Here is a 21,465-nt window from a genome sequence, read left to right on the forward strand (position 1 = left end):
AAATGTATTTCACAATCTTATCTTTTTGGCTCTATATCTTGGAATGTTTTCTAAACTGCAGGTCACGACCTATTGGGGGTTGTGAAATTGGTCAAAACTAGGACTTTTTAGAAATGAAATCGAACATACAGAATATACAGTAAGAGTCAACACTCTTATATGAATATCGTTTCCGTTTTTATAAACTGAAGCATGGTGTAGAATTTTTTAGTATGAGTTGCCAAAAAGTGTTTGAAAGCCCATAGTCCTAGCACTTTTTTTGAGATTATGATGCTGCCGTTCTTGTGACACAAAAGTTTTTCATCTAGGACTAACAAATTATACTTCAAGTTCATTTTCTCAATGGATTTTAGAATTTCAGCCATTTTAAAATGGCCCCGTTTCATGCTACCTCATCTTAAACAAGGTCTGACAATTTATCTAACAGTGTTGCAATGGCAAAATTTAACTGAATTCCTATACCACACAGCCATCAGAACTCTGTGGCACAAACCACAAAGGCTTTGTGGTTTTCACAGCAGTGATATGAGCTCATGTCCTGCAACTCAGAGACTGCCTTTGAGACATTCTTAACCTTCTCTGTGGCATGGAAACCTTTGGCAATCTGACCACGGACCCCGAGCTGGCAATGGACCCCTTCTTGGATAGTGTTTTTAAATGAAGACATAAGATTACCAAGGAAATCAGTTATATTGAAATGCAGTTCTATCCCTGACCCTATAGGGATTTGTATACCTAAAGGTAAATATTCAACAGTCTAAAGATTACAGTGAGCTTAGGAACTTAGATCTTAGAAGGAGTCCTAGCTAATTAAAGCATGTATTAAAGGATAAATAAAAAGTATTTTGAGAAAAAAAATCTAGGGACAACATAAAATTCTAGATAATGAAACACAGTAGGGGGAAGAGAGGATGTGCATGTGAAAAACGAAACACTGATAAGGCTTGACTCCAGTACTAAAGAAGGTTCCCTCCCTTTCTCTACTTTTTTTACTCTCATATGCATGTGGACTTCCTGCTAAAATTGACTTTATTTACTTAAGCAAATTTGTGCCAGGGAAATTTTTCAAATAAATTTAAACTTAAGAAAAAATACAAGGTGCCCATGTATCCAAATCCTCAAATAGTTTATTCAGAAAGAAAAATGCTGCTTTACTCATAGATAGTGCCTTTGGGCTCTCTCTATTGGCAGCTGCTTCCTTAGGAAATATTATGACAAAATTGATTATCTGGTTTTCCAATATGCAGAATATTAGAAGAGGAGTTACTGCAAGGGCAGATGCATTAACAGCAGATGAAGACCATCTGACAGTGGGAAAAGATAAAGAGAAAAAATGATAAAAAGCACGTACAAGAATTAAAAGCAGAATAGACTCACCCAACAACACAAATAGTCCTATGTTAATTCAGACTCTGGAGGCACCGTTCTATTACCTCCACAGTATAATAAACTAATCTTTCTAATAATTTTGAATCAATAAAATGAGATGAAAATCTGCTCAGAAGTCAATATTTCAGTGATTTATGAGGGAAAGAGCGAGAATGAAAGAGGAAGGTTATGAAGTTTGAAAAAGGATACAGTTGAGAATCAGTCTTAGTAAGACACTATTACCAAAGGTAGTATACTGGAACAAAAATTGTTGACAAAAATGTTGTTAAAAATGTATATTTTACAAAGTTTTCTATCCAAAACTTATCTATTTAAAATAAATCCTGTTTAAAATGGAAAATTTCACTTAAATCTAATTGCAGTTGTACTTTCTACAATTGGATCCAGTGGATTCTCCCGTGATTTTAATACCCCATCTTCTTTAAGAGTCCTGTTTTTTGGGACCCCGTTGTTCCTCCATTATCCTGAATAGACCACTTATCAGTATCTATGACTTCAGGGCCCTCTTAGCACCAAGTCTACTTCTGTCACTTGTACATTTTTAAAAATATCACACTAAAAGGCAAGAAACTAAGATCCAGATGACTAGTGGAGGTAATGTTAAATCACACACATCCAAACTATACTACAATTAGCCTTAGTTAATAGATAGGAATTGGTGCCTTACTATCAATGATAAATGTATCATCTCTTATTTTGATTTGGGAGAGAAAGGTTAGAGTGGGAGCCCTGAACGCCTAAGGGAGAAAAGAAAGGTGAAAGGGGAATCACCAATTGAAGATAGAAAAGAGGACACAAAATATCAAAAACATACTTTGTTAACTTCAGCAGTTTTGTCAATTTAGCAGAACACTGTTGTGCTATATGAAATCTACCTTCATATGATTTATGAAATACTTCCAGAAGATCTACTGCATTATAAAGGGGTCTCATTACCTCAACTATCACTGGCCGCCCAGCTCTATGCTAAGCCTGTTTCTTCATCTATAAGATGGGAAGAATAATATTCATTTTCATAGAATTATTATGAAAATTAAGAACTAGTTTCTGGTCTGGCAGGTAAGGAGCTTAGAAGTCACTACACCTCACTAACAAATTAAAAAAAGCTGAACTGAAAAATCAACAACTTTTCTTAGATCTGTTGAAGAAGTAAGGTCACAGGGCAAATGCAGACCCCAAAATTGGAGAGACAGACAGGTGGATAGAGAAAGCCACAACTTACCAGAGCAGAAACCCATAAGCAGAACCAGTGCTGGGGCAGGAAAGCCTGAACTGTAATTGATGGACTGCTGGGGCTCAGTGTGGAGAAGTCTGAGTTACAAACTCCAAGGGAACTCCACATTTTTTAAAGTTTTATCTCCAGGAGCCCCACCAGGTCCTCATAGTGAACATGAGAAAAAAATCATCTCATGCTTCGAACAGGGGGAAGGGGAAAGGAACCATTTTGATATACGCCAGAGCATTCCATTTTTCCTAACAAGGCCTGCCCTCAGGAGAAACTATTTTGACAGAGCCAACCTGCTGGGGTTTTATCAGAGCCTAACCCATCGGAGGAAAGGGAAATACTCAAATCCAGCTGGGCCTAGCCTTCCACATGGGAGAAGGGAAATATCCAACTCCATTCCCCTCTTCCCATCCTGTCCCACCTAAGGGTGGGGGGACACACTGAGAAGCACTGAGAACTGCAAATTCTAACAAACAAACAAACACACACCACTATACGCCTATTAGAATAGTGAAAATCCAAATACTGACAACATCAAATGCTGGAGAGGACATGGAGCAACAGGAACCCTCGCTGACTGCTGGTGGGAATGCAAAATGGCACAGCCACTTTGGAAGACAGTTTGGTGGTTTCTTACAAAACTAAATGTACTCTTACCACATATGATCTAGCAACTATACTCCTTGGTATTTACCCAAAGGAACTAAAAATTTACATCTACCCGAAAACCTGCACACGGATGTTTACAGCAGCTTTATTCAACTGCCAAAACTTGGAAGCAACTAAGACGTCCTTCAGTAGGTGAATGGATAACTAAACCGTGGTACATCAAGACAATGGACTACTAGTCAGCAGTAAAAAGAAACAAGCTATTAGAAGCCATGAAAAGACATGGAGGAACCTCAAATGCATATTACTAAAGGAAACTTAAATGCGTATTAGTAAGTGAAAGAAGCCAGTCTGAAAAGGCTACATACTGCATGATTCCAACTACATGACATTCTGGAAAAGTCAAAACTATGGAGACAGGGGGCCGGCCTCGTGGCCAAATGGTTAAGTTGGCGCACTCCGCTTTGGTGGCCCAGGGATTCACCGGTTTGGATCCTGGGGGCAGACCTGGCACTGCTCATCAGGCCATGCTGAGGTGGTGTCCCACATAGCACAGCCAGGGCGACCTACGACTAGAACATACAACTATGTACCGGGGGGCTTTGGGGAGAAGAAGAAGGAGAAAAAAAAGGAAGCTTGGCAACAGATGTTACCTCAGATGCCAATCATTTTTTTTTTTAAACATTTCATTTTTCCTTTTTCTCCCCAAAGCCCCCTGGTACATAGCTGTATATTTTCAGTTGTGGGTCCTTCTACTTGTGGCACGTGGACGCCGCCCTCAACATGGCCTGACGAGCGGTGCAGTCCGCGCCCAGGATCCGAACCAGCAAAACCCTGGGCCACCGCAACGGAGGGCGCAAACTTAACCACTCAGCCATGGGGCCGGCCCCCAGATGCCAATCTTTAAAACAAAAACAACAACAACTATGGAGACAGCAAAAGAATTAGCAGTTTTCAGGGCTTAGGTGAAGGGACGGATGAAAGGTGGAACACAGGATTTTTAGGGTATGGAAACTATTCTGTATGATGCTATAATGGTGAATCCACGTCATTACACATTCGTCCAAACTCAGAGAGTGTACACTACCAAGAGTGAACCCTAATGTAAACTATGGACTTTGGCTGATAATGATGTTTCAATGTAGGTTCATTAAATTAAAAAAAAAAAAAAAAAGTGCCTCTATCAAAATCCCAGCAGGCATATTTGCAGAAATTGACAGCTGACCCTAAAATCCAAATGGAATTATGAGGGACTAAGAAAAGCCAAAACAATGTTGAATAATAAGAAAAAAGTTGAAAAATTCACACTTCCTGATTTCAAAGCTTTTTACAAAGCTAGTGTAGTACCAGCATTAAGGACAGACATATAGATCAACAGACCATACTTGAAGAAGCCAGAAATAATCCCTTACACTTATGGACAATGGATTCTGGGCAGGAATGCCAAGACAATGGGGAAAGAATACTCTTTTAACAAACGGTGCTGTAACAACAGGACAGTCACATGCAAAAGAATAAATATGGGCCTTCCTTACACAACTCATAAAAATTAACTCAAAATGGATCATATACCTAAATATGAGAGCTAAAAATATAACTCTTAGAGGAAAATGCAGAAGTACATCTTTGTGACCTTGGGTTAGACAAAACTTTCAGGAAAATACAATCAAAACCACAGTGAGATACTACTTTATAGCCACTAGGATGGTTATAATAAAAAAAGGCAATAAGTTTTGGTGACAATGTGCAGAATTTGGAACCCTTGTGCACTGCTGGTGGGAATATCAAATGGCACAAGTGCTTTGGAAAACAGTTTGGCAGTTCCTCAAAAGATTAAACATGGAATTATATGACACAGCAATTCCACTAAGTGTACAACCACTTGGTGTATAACCAAGAGAAATGAAAACACATCCATAAAAAACTTGTATACATATGTTCATAGCAGCATTCATGAGAACTAAAAAGTGGAAACCCAAATGTTCATCAACTGATGAATGGCTAAACAAATGTGGTAGATCCATATAACAGAATATTTCACAATAAAAAGGAATGAAGTCCTGATACATGCTACAACATAGATGAATCTTGAGAAAACATTATGCTAAGCGAAAGAGGCCAGCCACAAAAGACCACATATTAGTATGCATATTGGTGTGCATCTCTCATGGGGAAATGCAAATTAAAACCACAAGGAAATACTTCTAAGCACTTATCAGAATGCCTAAAATAAAACAGACCGACAATACCAGGTGCTAGTAAAGATGTAGAGCAAAGAGAATTCTCATACATTGCTGACAGGAGTGCAAATTGGTGAAACCACTTTGGAAAACTATTTGGCAACTTACTTTGAAATGTGTCAAAAAATACAATGTATTGATAGAGGGATGGATATGTGTTAAGCCAAATATAGCAAAATGTTAACTACAGAACCTAAGTGGTAGGAACATGAGTGTTCAAACAATTCTGTTGACTTCCCTTTATTTTTGGAATTTTCTGTAATAAAATGTTGTAGGAAAAACTAAATATATTTCTGCTCCATACCCAGCAATTCCACTTCTGGATATATATCCAAAATAAATAGGTGATTATGTACACAGAAAGAATGTTCATAGGGGCTGGCCCTGTGGTGTAGTGGTTAAATTCAGTGCACTCTGCTTCAGCGGCCTGGGTTCAGATCCCAGACATGGACCTACACTACCCATCAGCCATGCTGAGGCAAAGACCCACATACAAAATAGAGGAAGACTGGCACAGGTGTTAGCTCAGGGCTAATCTTCCTCACCAAAAAAAGAAGAATCTTCATAGATTTATACAGCCAAAAAACTAACACAACCCAAATATATACATCAATAGAAGAATGGATTTTTAAAAATGTACATTTATACAATTGAATACTGCACTGAAAAATAACATGGGCTACTGCTACATATATATATATATATATATAACAATATAAATGAATTTGACAAACAATGCTGAACAAGTTATTCTATTTAAGTTCAAAACTGGGCAAAACAAATATGTGGTGATAAGAGGTCAGCACAGTGGTTACCTTTGGGGAAGGGGTAATGACTGTTGGAGGGTGTATGAGAGAGCCTTTTGTGGGGTTGGAAATAGGCTATATCTTGATGGTGGTTCTAATATGTAAAAGTTCACTGGGCCATACAGTTAAGATACTATTAATTGTACTGTTAAAGGTATACTCTTCATTGTATATAAACAATAAAAAGGTTTATTTACACACACACACATATATTACACTTTCACTGTACAAGATTATACAACTCTGTCTAAATTCATGCGCACTGCCTACTGATGATTATTCTTTCAGCTCCAAGCTCCGTCACCTAATCAGGGCCGCTCTCCTGCTTACGTTCATTTGTTACAGCAACATTCACGTAAGATTTCATTTGAAGTCTTCAAAAGCTAAAAAGTAAACCTGTGATTCACTGCCCTATCACAAACTGATCCCCCAACTTCAAAAGTCTACAACTGGGGCCAACCTGTGGCCGAGTGGTTAAGTTTGCGTGCTGGGCTTCGGCAGCCTAGGGTTTTGCCAGTTCGGATCCTGGGCACGGACATAGCACTGCTCATCAGGCCATTCTGAGGCAGCCTCCCACATAGGAGAACCAGAGGCACTCACAACTACAATATACCATGATGTACTGGGGGGCTTTGGGGAGAAGAAGAAAAAGAAAAAAAAAGTGTACCTCAAACTATTTAATACTTGATTATATACTATTTCACACTGAACTAATAAATACTTCATGTGTATACATTAATCTTGTCCCCTTAACTAAAATGGTTACTCCTTAGGGGTAAAGGACTCATTTCTCCTTTCCCCTCGGTGCCTAACACATACTTGTTGACTGACAGAAGAAACTAGGTGTCCTGGTTTTTAACCTTAAGCCTTGCTACTTACTCAGTTTACGGTAAAGTGCTTTTTCCCCACAAATATAATAATTAAATTGTTAGATAAAATTAAATGTAATTTTAACTAGTTGGGTCAGTTATTAAAGTCTCACTCTTCCTTAAAGCCATCCAGCTTCATAAGAATTCAGAAAACCTTAATAAATTTAGAAACAAATATGTCTGGAATATTGCTTTCTTCATTCCCACTTTCAGATCCCTTAGTTACCTTACTGTATGCTCTCTGGATTAAGTAAGTAACAAGATAATTACTCAACTGGCCCCTGGGAGCACACTCCAGGTTGGCTATTTAATTAAAAGATAGGTATATGTGCGTTCATATTAAACCGAACTCAAAGTATTCTTTAATCAGCTAAAATAAGGAACTCTTCTAAGACTTCAAAAGCAACACACCATAAAGCCAACTTGAATATCAAAATCAAAAGGTCAGGCAGATTCCCCAAGAGCAGAAAATATATTTGGTTCTCCCTTATCACTTTACTTTTCAATTGCATGTAGCAATCTCTTCTGCTATTAAAAACACACATATTGGCTGTCTATAAACCAGCTTTTCCTCACATCTTTCACTCATATTTCCACTCTATGAGTCTCTAGTATCTCTACCACCTCAGTCTTTCTTTCATTTATGTCACAAGTGCAAAAATCCTGAATTCTGATGTTAACAATATCATAAATACTTGATAAATTCACTATGAAAAGTTACCGGTAAGGGATGAACTTCTGGAAATTTCTTACAGCCTATTTTTTAATAACCTATTTGAATACAGGACAGAAATACATCATCCCTAACTCTCTGCTTAAAGGCAGGTTAATACATAGAAGATAACTATATGCAGAAATGGCTTGAGGCAAGACGACAAAGAAATATAACATCTAATTCCAATTGTATTTACAACCATCCTCTTTTCACTCCCCTCCTCATTTCTAGAATTTAACTTGGCTGAGACACAATAAAAACAGAAGACAAAGAGAGAAAGAAGTGGCAAAAGTTGAATAAAAATGGCAGGGAGAACCTACAGTAGCCATTCTGTGACAGTTTTTCTACTTAGAAGAAAAAAATAAAATTAAGATCTTTAAAAGAAGAATCCCATTCTACCTAAAGTATTACATTAAGATTTTAAAAGACCTAAATTTTATAATAGAATATGGAGGTTTCTACAAAGTATTAACTAAAAAATATTTTAAGAAAGTCAAGTTCTCACATCTTTTTTACCAAGTAACTCATCACCCCTACCTTCTCAAGTTACCCTATAATTAGCTCTAGAATTAAACTCTGACACACACACTGTCCTATTCTTAAAGGTGCATACATTCTTAATGACAAAGAATCAGCCTTAATTAAAGGACATCCAGAGTGGGAGATCAGGCATAAACAAATAAATCAAAACTTTGCAAGAATGGTTATAAATAAATAAGCAAAGATATTTGCTTATTTATTAAAAAAAAATATCGAGGCAAGCTGAACAGCAAAGAGCAAAAACCAAACTCAAAAAAGATGTAGATTAACTTTCCCAAAGCTCACGCACTTCAGAAATTAAAAGTGATAGGACAAAACTGAATATGGTCAGATAAAACAGTTAATGTGGGAGAGAAAAACAGCAAAACCCTTTAAAGAACAAAGGCCAAATACCAAAGTGCAGGATTCTGAGAATCAACTTACAGAAGCAAACAACCACAAAAGTTCACACTCTTACAGAAAAACACGATAAGTGATTTTCACATTTACTCAAGTATTTGAGTGCCTGCTTTGTGAAAGGCATAGTTCTAGCAATGCAAAGATGGAATCATCAGACCTGGATTCTAGTAGAGGAGAGGTGACATTGTTATAAATAATTAAAATCAAATAGGAAGGGTGAAGTGTCCTAAGAATAGCAAACAAAGTGCTAAAGAAGTTCAGATTAAGAAGTTATTCATGTTGGGGGAGATCAGAGAAGGATTCATGACATTTGAGCTGGACCTTGAAAGCTAGAATTTACACTGGGAATAATAAGGGGAAGAGCATTCTGGGAAATGGGAACAGAATGAGCAAAGGCAGAGGCTGGAAAGCAGAAGGCATATACAGAATACAGCAAACTGTTAAGTCTGACTAGCATATAGGTTCTATACAAGACTACAAAAAGCTCGAAGAGTTTGTAAGGAGCCAGATCATGACTTCAAATGCTAAGAGAGAGATCTTCAGCGATGAGTCATGAAGAATCATTAAAGTGCAAAGGATCTGATCTGGATAGAATTTATCTTGCAGCAAGGAATGAAATGAATGGGGAGGAGAGGAGACATCAATTAGGTTATCTGGGAGGTAATGAGGACTCCAATTACGGTGGTGGCAGCACAGCAGTCACTGGGTGTCTACAATCTCTAAGGTGCCATTCCACTCCACTGAGAAATTTTTAAAATCTTAACACATCATTCTCATTTTTAAGGAAACTGTAATTGGAAGAATAGTAACTGTTAAAGCACCAAGAGCTAATTATTAAGGTAATATATGATTTCCAGATAAATATCATAAACAAAAAGTAGTGTACTTGTAGAAATCAGGAGTGAGAGAGAAAAAAAATGGTCAGGGAAGGCTTTATTAAACAGGTTGGAGGTGATCCGTCCCTCAATGAAAAGGTAGAACTTCAAGAGGGGAGGGATAAAATTTCACACAAAGGGAACTTTTTTTTACTAAGAACAAGATATGTGAAATACATTTTGAGGCAATTTCCACCTAAATGGTAAACAAAATGCCAACATAGAAAAAAAATCTTCAATTACCTGAATTTAACCTCATAAAGATATCAGAAAAACAAGGTCTTAATATATTATTATAGCTTCAAATGCTTAAAAATATTTTATTATATTCTAGATTTTTAAAGGAGGGGGATTATTTTACTGAGTTCCATGGGGAGACCAAGTCTTTTTTTTTTTTAAAAAAAAACGCATCTTGAAGAAAGCTTTACTCAGTAACAATTTGAAATATCCAAAATTTTATGTTTTGGTATTTGCGAAAGAAGTTCCTCAAAACAAAATATAATCTGATAAACTCTCTTCCTAGTTTACATGTAAGTAACAACCAGGATTTGAACTCAATTCCACCTGACTTCAAAACCAGACCTACATTTGCACTCACTGCTGTATTAAAAATAACTTATTTTCTTCTGATTTTAAAATCTCAAATGTATTCATCACAAAGTGTAGATAGGACAGGAGGAAGAGATTAGTAAACCTCCAACTATATAACTATATAGCTACTGCAAAACTGTAAAGTGACTTTTCTCGTTGTTCAATGAATATTAAGCTCTTTCTAACAGAATGCCACTCATGAATTAGCATACGACAAGTGAGGGTCTTAGAGTGACGGTGGTACCTCAACCTGTTCACGTATACGTTCCAGCCCTGGGCTACCTACCTGGCCCTCCCCTCTTACAGACCTTCATTCTCCAGCCTTTCCTGACTACCCTCCCTCTCACAATCCCTCTGACTGCCATTAGGGAGGATTCCATCGTACTCTTTGTAAACATTCAGGGAGGACAGAGTAGAGGGCATGCCAGATTTCTCTGTTTTTACCTTCTAATTCAAGAAAAGCTCTAACCTCTTCCCTCCCATTTCTTCAAGGACAAGGACTCAAGTACTTCCTCAAAAAAAGACATGTTCGTTATAGAATATATACAGGGTGGAAAAAAATCCTAAATTATTTTATCAATAATTATTTTAAACCAATTCCTATATTTAATATTATCGGGACTTGAATTTTAGGATTGACTTCTTAAAAATGATCCATAATAAAGGAAAAAAGGCACTAGGAATATGCATAGTTCTTATAAGACATTCAACTGCACTTGCGTCAAAACAAATATATTAATTCAATGAAAAGAAATCGATTTATTCAACCAGTAATTGAGCGCTTAACATGTACCAGGCACTATTCTAGGTTCTTGGGAAACCATTTTTTTAAAATTCCCTTTCCTCAAGGTGCTTACCACCTAGTGGAAAGAGATAGATAATAAACAATAAACATTGTAAGTAAACATAGTGTGTCAGAAAGTGATAAATGCCATGGAGAAAAACAGAACAGGGTAAGGGAGAATTCCAGGGTGTTGGGGCAGGTTGCAATTCTAAATAGGGTGGTCAAAGAGGGTTTAAGAAGGTGTCATTTGAGTAATGACTTGAAGGAGGTGAGGAAGTCAGCCACGGTGATATCTGGGGGAAGAGTACCCGGGCACAAAAAACAACCAGGGCAATGGTCCTGGAGTATCCTAGGAACAAGGAGGCCAGAGAGGCTAAAGGGAAGCCAGCTCGGGGAGAGTAATAGGAAAGGTGTCAAGAGAGGTATGTGTGGGGGCAGGGAGTATAGATTATGTAGGGTTTATGCAACACTGTAAGGAATCTGGCTTTCACCCTGAATGAAATGGGAATCGACAAGATGTTGAGCAGAGTGTCATGATCTGTTTTACCAAAACCACTGTGACTGCTGGGTTAAGAACAGACTAGTCATCAGTGGGTTAAGAACAGTCATGTGTTGCTTAATGACGGAGGTATGTTCTGAGAAATGTGTTGTTAGCTGATTTCATCACTGCGTGAACATCACAGATCTAGATCTAGGTCTGTGTAAGTACACACCCCCAGGCTATATGGTACTAATCTTATGGGACACCATCAGGTGTGGTCGGCCGCTGACCAAAGGGCACTGCATGACTGCGTAGGGAGGGCAATGGTGAAAGCAGGGAGACCAGTTAGAAGGCCAGTAAAGAAACCCAGGAGAGAAACATGTACTTCTTATAAACTTTGACCATAACGGTGCAGCACTTACGTTTAAGCACAAATAAATAAATAAAACAAATCTGTCAGATCCTCTTACTAGGAAATATAGAGCTCTCAGCATATATGTACATTGTGCAACACAAACAGAAAGGATATCTTTTAACTAATCATTACAGCAAAACACCAAGTGTTTGCCTTAATAATCAGCCATTCCCTTTATGAAATTTTTTTTAATCCTATTCCAGCTGAGACTATTCTTTAAAGAAATAAGCCAATATTCCTGCAGCTCTGTTATACACTATTTTTGAAGGAAAAAATAAGTTACTTCTGTTCACTGAAAATATAAATCATTTGCCTTGGATTGGTGCTTCTCAGATCATCTAAATTAACCATTCCTAAGAATTTATTTCCTTCAGGGGGACAAATTTTTTTCTACAAAAGTTTCTTTTTCTGCTCCCATCTTTTAAAGAAATTGTTTTCTTCCAACTGATACCAAATAGGCCTATTGGTATGTGGGTCATTCACCTCAGGAAAGGGCAACCACAAAAAACTCCCACTGTCACAAATAACATGTTTCAAAACATGTTCCTTCACGATACCCAAAAAACCCCTCATTATCATGTAGTCCTCCTGGAAAAGACTACTACAACTCTCATAAATTCTAAAGAGTTATCCTTAACACTATATTATCTAAGGATGAGAGAAAGAGGGCAAGAAGTCAAAGATACTCAATTTGCCTTAAAAGGGTCTAGGGAACATGGAAGGAGATTTTGAAAAAGTTCATACTTCTAAAAACATTTGCTCATGAAACTGAAATAAGCACATTATGAGGCAAACGAAGAGTGAAATATAAACAATTTACTTGCTTCAAAGATTCAGAAAGACATCCAGGTTTAGCTTGGATTTTTAAAGAGCCTTCCCCTGTGACGATTCTTTGTAAGAAATGGCTGTGTAAACTTAGAAAACACAATACTGAATTTAAATTCATTAATTCATTCAACATTTAAGTGCTTCTTATGTCTCAGAAATTGCTCGAAGCATTGGGGATACAGACCCTGTTCTCAAGGGCTTATAGTCTTCACTTATCGCAGTTACTGAGTGCCTACTGTAGGCCAGATGCTGGGGATACAACAGCAAGCAGGAGACACAGGTTCCTACCTGCATGCAGCTTACACTGGGGGAGGAGGGAACCGCCCAAGGATGAGACACACATCTAACTAAACGAGGATATTAACACTCAAGTGCTGTATGTGCTGCTTTTGGAAGTGCAGAGGGACGGGTGGTGGGGGAGGACACAAGCAAGGAAGCAATGGGGGGGAGAGAAATATAGGAACTTCAGATACGGGGTGACACAGGAGAGCTGAGTCCTCAAAGAGGATTAGATGTTCACCTGGCCAACCTTGGGGGAAGGGCTCCAAGCAGAGGGGGCAACTGGAGCAAAGGCAGAGAGGTGTGAACAGGCTGGTGTATTGGGAGGCCTGGAATACAGAACGTGAGAGAAGACAGAGAGGCTTCTGTATGACACACTTAAGATTGGACTTTACTGGTATATATGAAAACCCTGAAGGGTTTTATTCAGAAAACCAGCATATGTGATCAGGTTTTTCTGGTGTGATGAGACACTGGTTTACACAAGAATGAGAAAAGAATAACACTAGATAATGATGTCACCACATGAAACAACAAAGGAGACTGCCTAGTTAGAAAACTAAACCCCCTTTAGGAAAAAAATTAAGCCACTTAACCACCCAAGCCCTTTTGGAAAAAGTTTTTAATCAACGTCATGTAAAATCGAAAACATAGAGGAAACATTTTTATATTTATTATGGATTATAACATCTACATGTCTATTTTGAGGTTTCTCAAGAGGTCTTGGCTCTTTATTAATTGTGTAAACACATCTGGGGCTGCTTGACTGTTCAAAAAGCAATGAAACTATTTAGGAGGAAGTCTTTGATACAAAGGGAGACAAACGAGCAACAGAAGGTATTTCTCAAGTCAGGTTTAAAGGTTTCCAAAGTTCAAGATAATCAAGTTTTATTAAGTCAGCGCGATTAAAAGGTGTGTCATAGGGGTGGAGCAAAAGAAGGAGGGGTTAAAAATTAATATACACATATATGTAAACAAGTAACTCTTGATTCGCTGGGACTAAAATCACTTGAAGACCACTTCTTCTCCCAAGTAGAAGCAGAAATGAAGACCTACCAGATCCAATTAACACCGACAGACAGGTGAGGGAGAGAGCAGGGAGGCAGGAGAGGATGACCACATACGAAAATTTAAATGGGTCGGGGGCAACCACCCAACCAGAACTCATAATCCAGTTGGCGGTGCGATGAGAAAATCATCCCCAAACCTCACAGCTTCCACACATTCCACGATTCAGACATAAAGACAGGAAAATGTCACTCCCAAACTCGACAAGCGAACCACCAGCCACTGGCCAAAGCGATACTGATCACATACTCGGATCCCAGACCTCAAGGACAGAGGGTACCATCCCCACATCATGCCTGAGGGAGAGGTGAAGGATCCCCCTTATTTTGGGAGTGGGGCGCAATCACCCTCGGATCCAGCCCTAAGGGGGTCAACCCCCCCCGCCCCGCCAGGCCTTGCCGAGGCCAGGGGCAGTGACAGCCCCGAAGCCCCCTCGATCTCGCCTGGACCTGCTTCCACTCCTCGCACCCCCTCCTCCTCAACACACACCCTCCCCTACCTGATATGGCGGCGGCGGCTCCTGATCCGGCTCCGTCCCCTCGCCAAAACTAGCCCGGTCGGACTGAGACTCGTGAAGGAGGGAGATGTCATCCGAAGTGGGGGATTTGAGGCAGTTCCCCATCTTCCGGGGCTGCGGTGTGTGATCTGGGGGAGTAAGAAAGCAGTGGCGGGGTCGTCGCACGCTCCGCGGTCAGCCTCGGTCGGCGAGGTGGGGTCGGGCGGCAGGCCGGGGCTCAGGCGGCGGCGGCTCCCCCGCCCCCCGGCGCCGCCGAAGGGCCGCTCATGCCAGCCCCCGGGGGTGGGGGCTCAAGGCTGGGCCGCGGGCTCCGCCGGGGTCGCGGCGGTTGCCTCCTGCGAGGCGGAGATGGGGGGGGGGGCGGGGAGACGAAGCACTTCCCCACCCCGCCCCCCCGCGGGGCGGCGGCGGCCACGGAGCTGCTGGGCCTAATCCAGGTCAGGAGGGGGGGGCGCGGCCGTCGCGGCTGCCTCAGCTGCTGCCTCAGCTGCTGCCCCTGCCGACGCCGGAGCCGCGGCCGCGGGCCTCATCCTACTCCGCCTCAAAGCGGCGGCGGCGGCCAGAACGAGGCCAGCTGCGGCCCTGCGTCACGCCGCTGTGCGTGCTCTGGTCCCGCCCCCGGCCCCGGGAGGCGTGGGCAGCTCCGGCGGCCCGGCCGCACCCCCTGCACCCCCAGCAGCTGTCCCTGGGCTGCGTCAGTCTCTGCTTCTCCGTCTGACAGTTGGCTGGGTGCCTGACTCCGAAACCTCCCTCGGGTCTCCCCTGCCTGCCCACGTACATTTCTCCCTCTCGGCGAGGCTCGGCTCTTACCTGTGCACTGTTCCTACAGTCTTCTCACTACCCTCTGCCAAGTGATCTATTTATAAACGCATATCTGATTGTATAACTCCCATGGTTAAAATGTTAATTGGCTTCCCCTTTATCCCTTCAGAATAAAGTCCAAGCTCACTAATGAACCTTCCCTACCTCTCTAATCACTTCCTTGTCCTCCTACATCACAACCGGACAGATTCTTCCTCCAGCTGTGTACCTCGGAGTGTTCTGTTTCTTTCCCCCGCCACGGTAGTCCAAGCCACCATCATCTCTCGCCCGCGCTACTGTAATACCCTCAGCTGTTCTCCTTGCAGTCACCATTGCCCCATTCAGTCCGCTATTTGCACAGTTGAATTATCTTTTTAATTGTAAATCTGATCATGTCATTGGCCTGTGTAAAACTTTAATGGCTTCCCAATACTGTTAATGACTATTAATTCTTCAATGGTTTACAAATCTATCTCCCCCAACTCATTAGCAGCATTGTCTCCTCGCCTATTCTAAACTTTAGGCTGTCTAAATAAAGTACTTTCGGTTATCTAGAAGAATGTTCCCTCTGGCTGAGGCCTTTGCCTGTATTGTTTCTCTAACAGAAACTCTCTTCTCTCCGCTCCCAACCTTCTACTTCCCATCAGGCTAACGCTTATTCCCATTTATCCTTCCTGGACTCAACTTCATTTCCCCTGGGAAACCTTTCCTAACTCTCCAGTCTGGGTTAATCACCTCCTCTGTGCTCAGTCCCTGAGCTTTTCTCTGTCACAGCCGATCAAGCTGAATCATCTGTCCTTCCTCTGTGCAAGCCTGGCACATAGCCTAAGGTAGAGTAGGCTCTCTTGGTTGAATGAACAAATAGCTCAAGAAGCAATGTTTGCAAAGGAAGGAAACAAGAAACACGAGAATGCTCCTAATAGTCATTCCTTCAACAAGAAGACAAGTGGGTCTTGACTCCTTTTCTTTTGTTCACCATTTAACTGATTTTTTTTTTCACCACACCCTCTGCTAGGCACTAGGGAAACTGATTTACCAGACCTGGCTTGTTCCTGATGGAGCCTGGAGTTCAGCTGGGAAGACAAGTAAATAGATGAGTCCTTCTCCCACCCCTCATCAGAGGTTTTTAGAGGGCCCAGAGGAGAGTGATTACACCATTTGGGTGAGAATCTGAAAGGATTCTTAGAGGTAGGAGAGCATTAAACTGGTACGGACCTGAGTGCTTTAACTTTGAAGTCCCTATTCTACAAAATAACTATCTTAGGTAGATGCATTCAGATTCCATTTTAAATATAACCTTTTTGCTGTATGCCCTCTTCTCCAAGACTTGTCTTTCCTCCCATTAATAGCTCCCACCTAAATAGGTGTAACCCTAATGCCGTGTTTATATAAGAATCTTTCACACAACCCCAAGAATCATTGCTTCATTCTCTAGCTTGGAAAAGTGAAATTATTGGATCCTTTGGGAGGAAAATTTCAGGTATTTGCATTTTTTCCTGCATTGCTGTTTTGTTTGACTCCTCTGAACTATTGCGATGGCGTTTTAAGGAAGTCCATGCCTCTGCACCATCAATCCATCCTCCACACTACAGCCAGGAAAAATGTGATAAGAGAGCATTCATAGACTTCTGGTTCAGAAATTTAGCATGGCATTAAGGCCTTGCACCATTTGGTCCCGTCCTCATCTCCCATATGACTCTGACTCCAACCAGTCATCCTCCACTCCAGCCACATCACCACTACTTGCCGTGCCCTCAACCTGCACTATGCTTTTCCACGTCTGACCTTTTACCATGCTGTTCCCTTCTATTGAAATCCAGCCATCTTTTAAGACCTTCCTTAAGTATCTCTTTCTTCATGTAGCTGTCACTGATTGCACTTAGTTGGAATATAGGTAACAGTATAAAACAAATGGGATCTGTTATGATGTTGTGTATATCTAAATATCATATGTGACTATTTTAACACAATTTTTAATATATCTAATCATAACTGCTATTTATTAGCTTGATCCAGACACGTAAGTGCCCTGAAAGGTTTATATTGATGTTCCTGTTTTACAGAAATAGAAACATGGCTTCACATGGATATTCAGAGGTAAAGCCAGGATTTGAATCATATACCAGTTGTTTTTACTAGGTTGTGGGAAGGGACTACATCTTTTTTCATCCTGGTGGTCTTCCCTGAATGTGTAAAAACAAGGGAATAAAGAAAGACTTCTCTTGAATGCCTTTGGCATCCACATGTACCTTTGTAAGGAAGTAGCTGTTCAGTGATCTATCTTCCCAACCTGGCTTTAGAAAGGAGCCCTTGGGAAATGCCCTATAGACCAGAGAGCGTGACCTACTCACAAAATGTAATTTAAAATCGAGAATAGTAACCAGGACCATTGCAGTGACAAAAACTCTCCTTGACCTACTCTAGTCAGGCTCCTCTAAGCCCTTAAGGCCCCAACCCTGGGCTCTGTCCTTGGCCCACTTATTCCAGTTTTAGCAAGACTCTAGCTGAGTCAGTTTCACCGGAATCCCCCATCCGTGGTATCTGACCACCTTGGCCTGCCTTCAGCAAAAATCCTATCAAGTGGGTTTAGCCAGAATTTCCCTTATCCATGTTGTCTCCTCTTAGTAAGTTTCTATCCACTGACTCCCACCCTGTCCCTTGCCCACAAATCCCCGCTTGTCCTTTTGTATTCAGAATGGAATCCAGTTCTATACTGAGGTCTCTCTTCCCCTATTGCAATAGTTCTTGAATAAAATTTGCCTTTACTGCTTTAACTTCTGTCTGACTCTGGTTTTCTCTGACAGCAGGAGATCTAATCCAGAAGCAGATATGAGAATCCAGTATCTTCTACTGAGCTGTATTTTCTAAAAAATAGACTTTATTGTTTAGACTCATTTTAGGTTTACATCAATATTGAGAAGGTATAGAGATCTATCATATACAGCCTGCCCTCACACGTACCTAGCCTCCCCCATTATCAACATTCTCCACCAGAGAGGTACATTTGTTACAATCGATGAACCTGCAATGACACATCACTATCACAGAAAATCCTTGCTTATCTTAGAGTTCACTCAGTGCCATATATTCTGCGGGTTTGAACAAATTTATAATGACATGTATCCACAACTATAGCATCATACAGAATGGTTTCACCGCCTCCCAAATCTGTGCTCCACCTATTCATCCCTCCCTCACTCCTAACCCCTGGCAACAACTAATTTCTTTTCTGTCCCCATAGCTTTTCCTTTTTCAGAATGTCATATAGTTGGGATCCTACAATATGTAGCCTTTTCAGATTGGCTTGTTTCACTTGGTAATATGCAATGAAGTTTCCTCCAGGTCTATCCATGGCTTGATAGCCCATTTCCTTTTAGCACTGAATAAGGTTCCACTCTCTGGGTGTCCCACAGTTTATTTATCCATTCACCTACTGATGGACATCTTAGTTGCTTCCAAATTTTGCTGGTTATGAATAAAGCTGCTATAAACATCCGTCTACAGGTTTTTTTTTTTTCCAATTTTTTTAATTGCGGTAAAATACATCACTGTTAACTTAAAAGCAAATTCACCTGTTATTTTACCCTCAAAATGAGTTTATTCAGGAATAGCCAAAAGAATTGCAATTCAGGATGTGTGTGCTGTGACGAACGATAGGCAAATCCAGAAAACAAAGGAGGGAAGCTTACTTTTATAGAGAAAAAGGGAGAGTAGGAGTGGGTTGTTATAAAAGAAAGTCCATAGGGGGAAAGTAACAGTTCAGGGCTGCAATGGCTTTTATTGGCTGAGCTGCAGCATTTGTCATTGGCTGGGCTATTGCCGGATGGAAGGAGAAATCTTCCTTCAGCTGTAGTTTTACTTCCTGAGGAAGATGCAAGTGTATGTCTCTTCCTGTTTGGTGTAATTGATGACATATGATAGAGCATGAGAGCTCCCCCTACATGCCTTCCCAACTCCAATTTAGTTAAGGTTTCTTTTATTAATTTCTACACTTAATATAAAATTTACCCCCTTAACCATTTTTAGGTGTACAGTTCAGTGGTATTAAATACATTCGTAATATTGTGCAACAATCACTATCATCCATCTCCGGAACTCTTCATCTTGTAAAAGTGAAACTACCCATTAAACAATAACTCCCTATTCTCCCCTCCCCTCAGCCCCTGGCAACCACTATTCTATTTTCTATCTCAATGTTTTTGACTACTCGAAGTATCTCGTATAAGTATAGTCATATAGTATTTGCCCTTTTGTGACTGGCTTATTTCATTTAGCTTAATGTCTTCAAGGTTCATCCATGTTGTAGCATATTGCAGAATTTCCTTCCTTTTTAAGACTGAATTCCATTGTCTGCATATACTACATTTTGTTTATCCATTCATCCATTGATGGACACTTGGGTTGCTTCCACGTTTTAGCTATTATGAGAAATGCTGCTATGAATATAGGTATACAAACATCTCTTTGAGACTCTGATTTCAATTATTTGGTTATATACCCCAAAGAGGAACTGCTGGATCATATTGTAATTCGATGCTTAATTTTTTTTTTTAGATTGACACCTGAGCTAACAACTGTTGCCAATCTTCTTTTTGTTTTCCTGCTTTTTCTCCCCAACCCCACCAGTACATAGTTGTATATTTTAGTTATGGGTCCCTCTAGTTGTGGCATGTGGGATGCTGCCTCAGCATGGCCTAATGAGTGGTGCCATATCCATGCCAAGGATCTGAACCAGTGAAACCCTGGGCCGCTGAAGTGGAGCACACGACCTTAACCACTATGCCACAGGCCAGCCCCTCTATGTTTAATGTTTTGAGGAGCAGCCATACTGTTTTCTACAATAGCTGTACCATTTTTACATTCTCACAGTCTGTTTTCAGGTTTCTGTGTGGACATAAATTTTCAGTTAAGTTGGGTATATACCAAGGAGCACAATTTCTGGATGGTATGGTAAGAGTATACTTAATTTTGCAGGAAACTACCAAACTAGCTTCCAAAATGGTTGTGCCATTTTGCATTCCCACCAGTAATGAATGAGAATTCCTGTTGCTCCATATCCTCACCAACATTTGACGTTGTCACTGTTCTGGGGTTTGGTCATACTAATGGTGTGTATCTCATTATTGTTTAATTTCCATTTTCCTGAAATTTTATTTCACATGCTTATTTGACATCTGTATATTTTAATTGATGACATGTCTGTTAAGATGATTGGCCCATTTTTTAAAAAGAATGTTATTTATTTTCTTGTTGTTGAGTTTTAAGAGTTTTTAAAATATCTTTTAGAGAACAGTCCTTTCTCAGATATGTCTTTTGCAAATGTTGGCTCGCAGTCTGCAGCTTCACTTTTCTTTCTTTTGACAACGTCTTTTGCATAGCAGAAAATTTTAATTTTAATGAAATCCAGCTTATCATTTCTTTCTTTCATGGATTGTTTCTAAAAAGTTTTCACCAAACTCAAAGTCATTTGGATTTTCTCCTATGTTATCTTCTAGGAGTTTATATATTTGCATTTTACATTTAGGTGTAATCCATTTTCAGTTAATTTTTGTGAGGGGTGTAAGGTCTGTGTCTAGAGTCATTCTTTTGCATGTGGGCCTCCAGTGTCCTAGTACATTTGTTGAAAAGACTATATTTTCTCCATTGTATTGCCTTTACTCCTTTGTTAAAGATGAGTTGACTATATTTGTGTGGGACTATCTGGGCTGTCTATTCTGTTCCATTGATCTATTTGTCTATTCTTTCTCCAAAACCATACTATCTTGATTACTCTGGCTTTATAGTAAGTCTTGAAGTCGGGTAGCATCAGTTCTATAACTTTGTTCTTCTTCAATAATCTGTTGGTTATTTTGGGTCTTTTGCCTCTCCATAAAAACTTTAGAATCAGTTTGTTGATATCCACAAAATAACTTGCTGGGATTTTGATTGGGATTGCATTGAATCTATAGATCAAGTTGGGAAGAACCGACATCTTGACAATATTGAATCTTCCTATCCAGGAACATGGACTATCTATCCATTTATTTATTTCTTC

At 40.2% G+C, this 21,465-nt stretch overlaps 1 protein-coding gene across 1 annotated transcript in view; it reads right to left on the reverse strand.

Moving 5' to 3' along the window:
• Window positions 1–15,342, reverse strand: part of RNF11 (ring finger protein 11) — a 39,230-nt gene extending 23,888 nt beyond the window's left edge. Inside the window, exon 1 of the mRNA XM_023630142.2 lies at window positions 14,613–15,342. Coding sequence (XP_023485910.1) covers window positions 14,613–14,735 — 123 coding nt within the window. The 5' untranslated portion in view covers window positions 14,736–15,342. The remainder of the gene's footprint in view (window positions 1–14,612) is intronic.
• Window positions 15,343–21,465: the final 6,123 nt, after the last annotated feature.

The sequence above is a fragment of the Equus caballus genome, chromosome 2 (assembly GCF_041296265.1).
Source record: "Equus caballus isolate H_3958 breed thoroughbred chromosome 2, TB-T2T, whole genome shotgun sequence".
In the NCBI taxonomy this organism is placed as follows: Eukaryota; Metazoa; Chordata; class Mammalia; order Perissodactyla; family Equidae; genus Equus; species Equus caballus.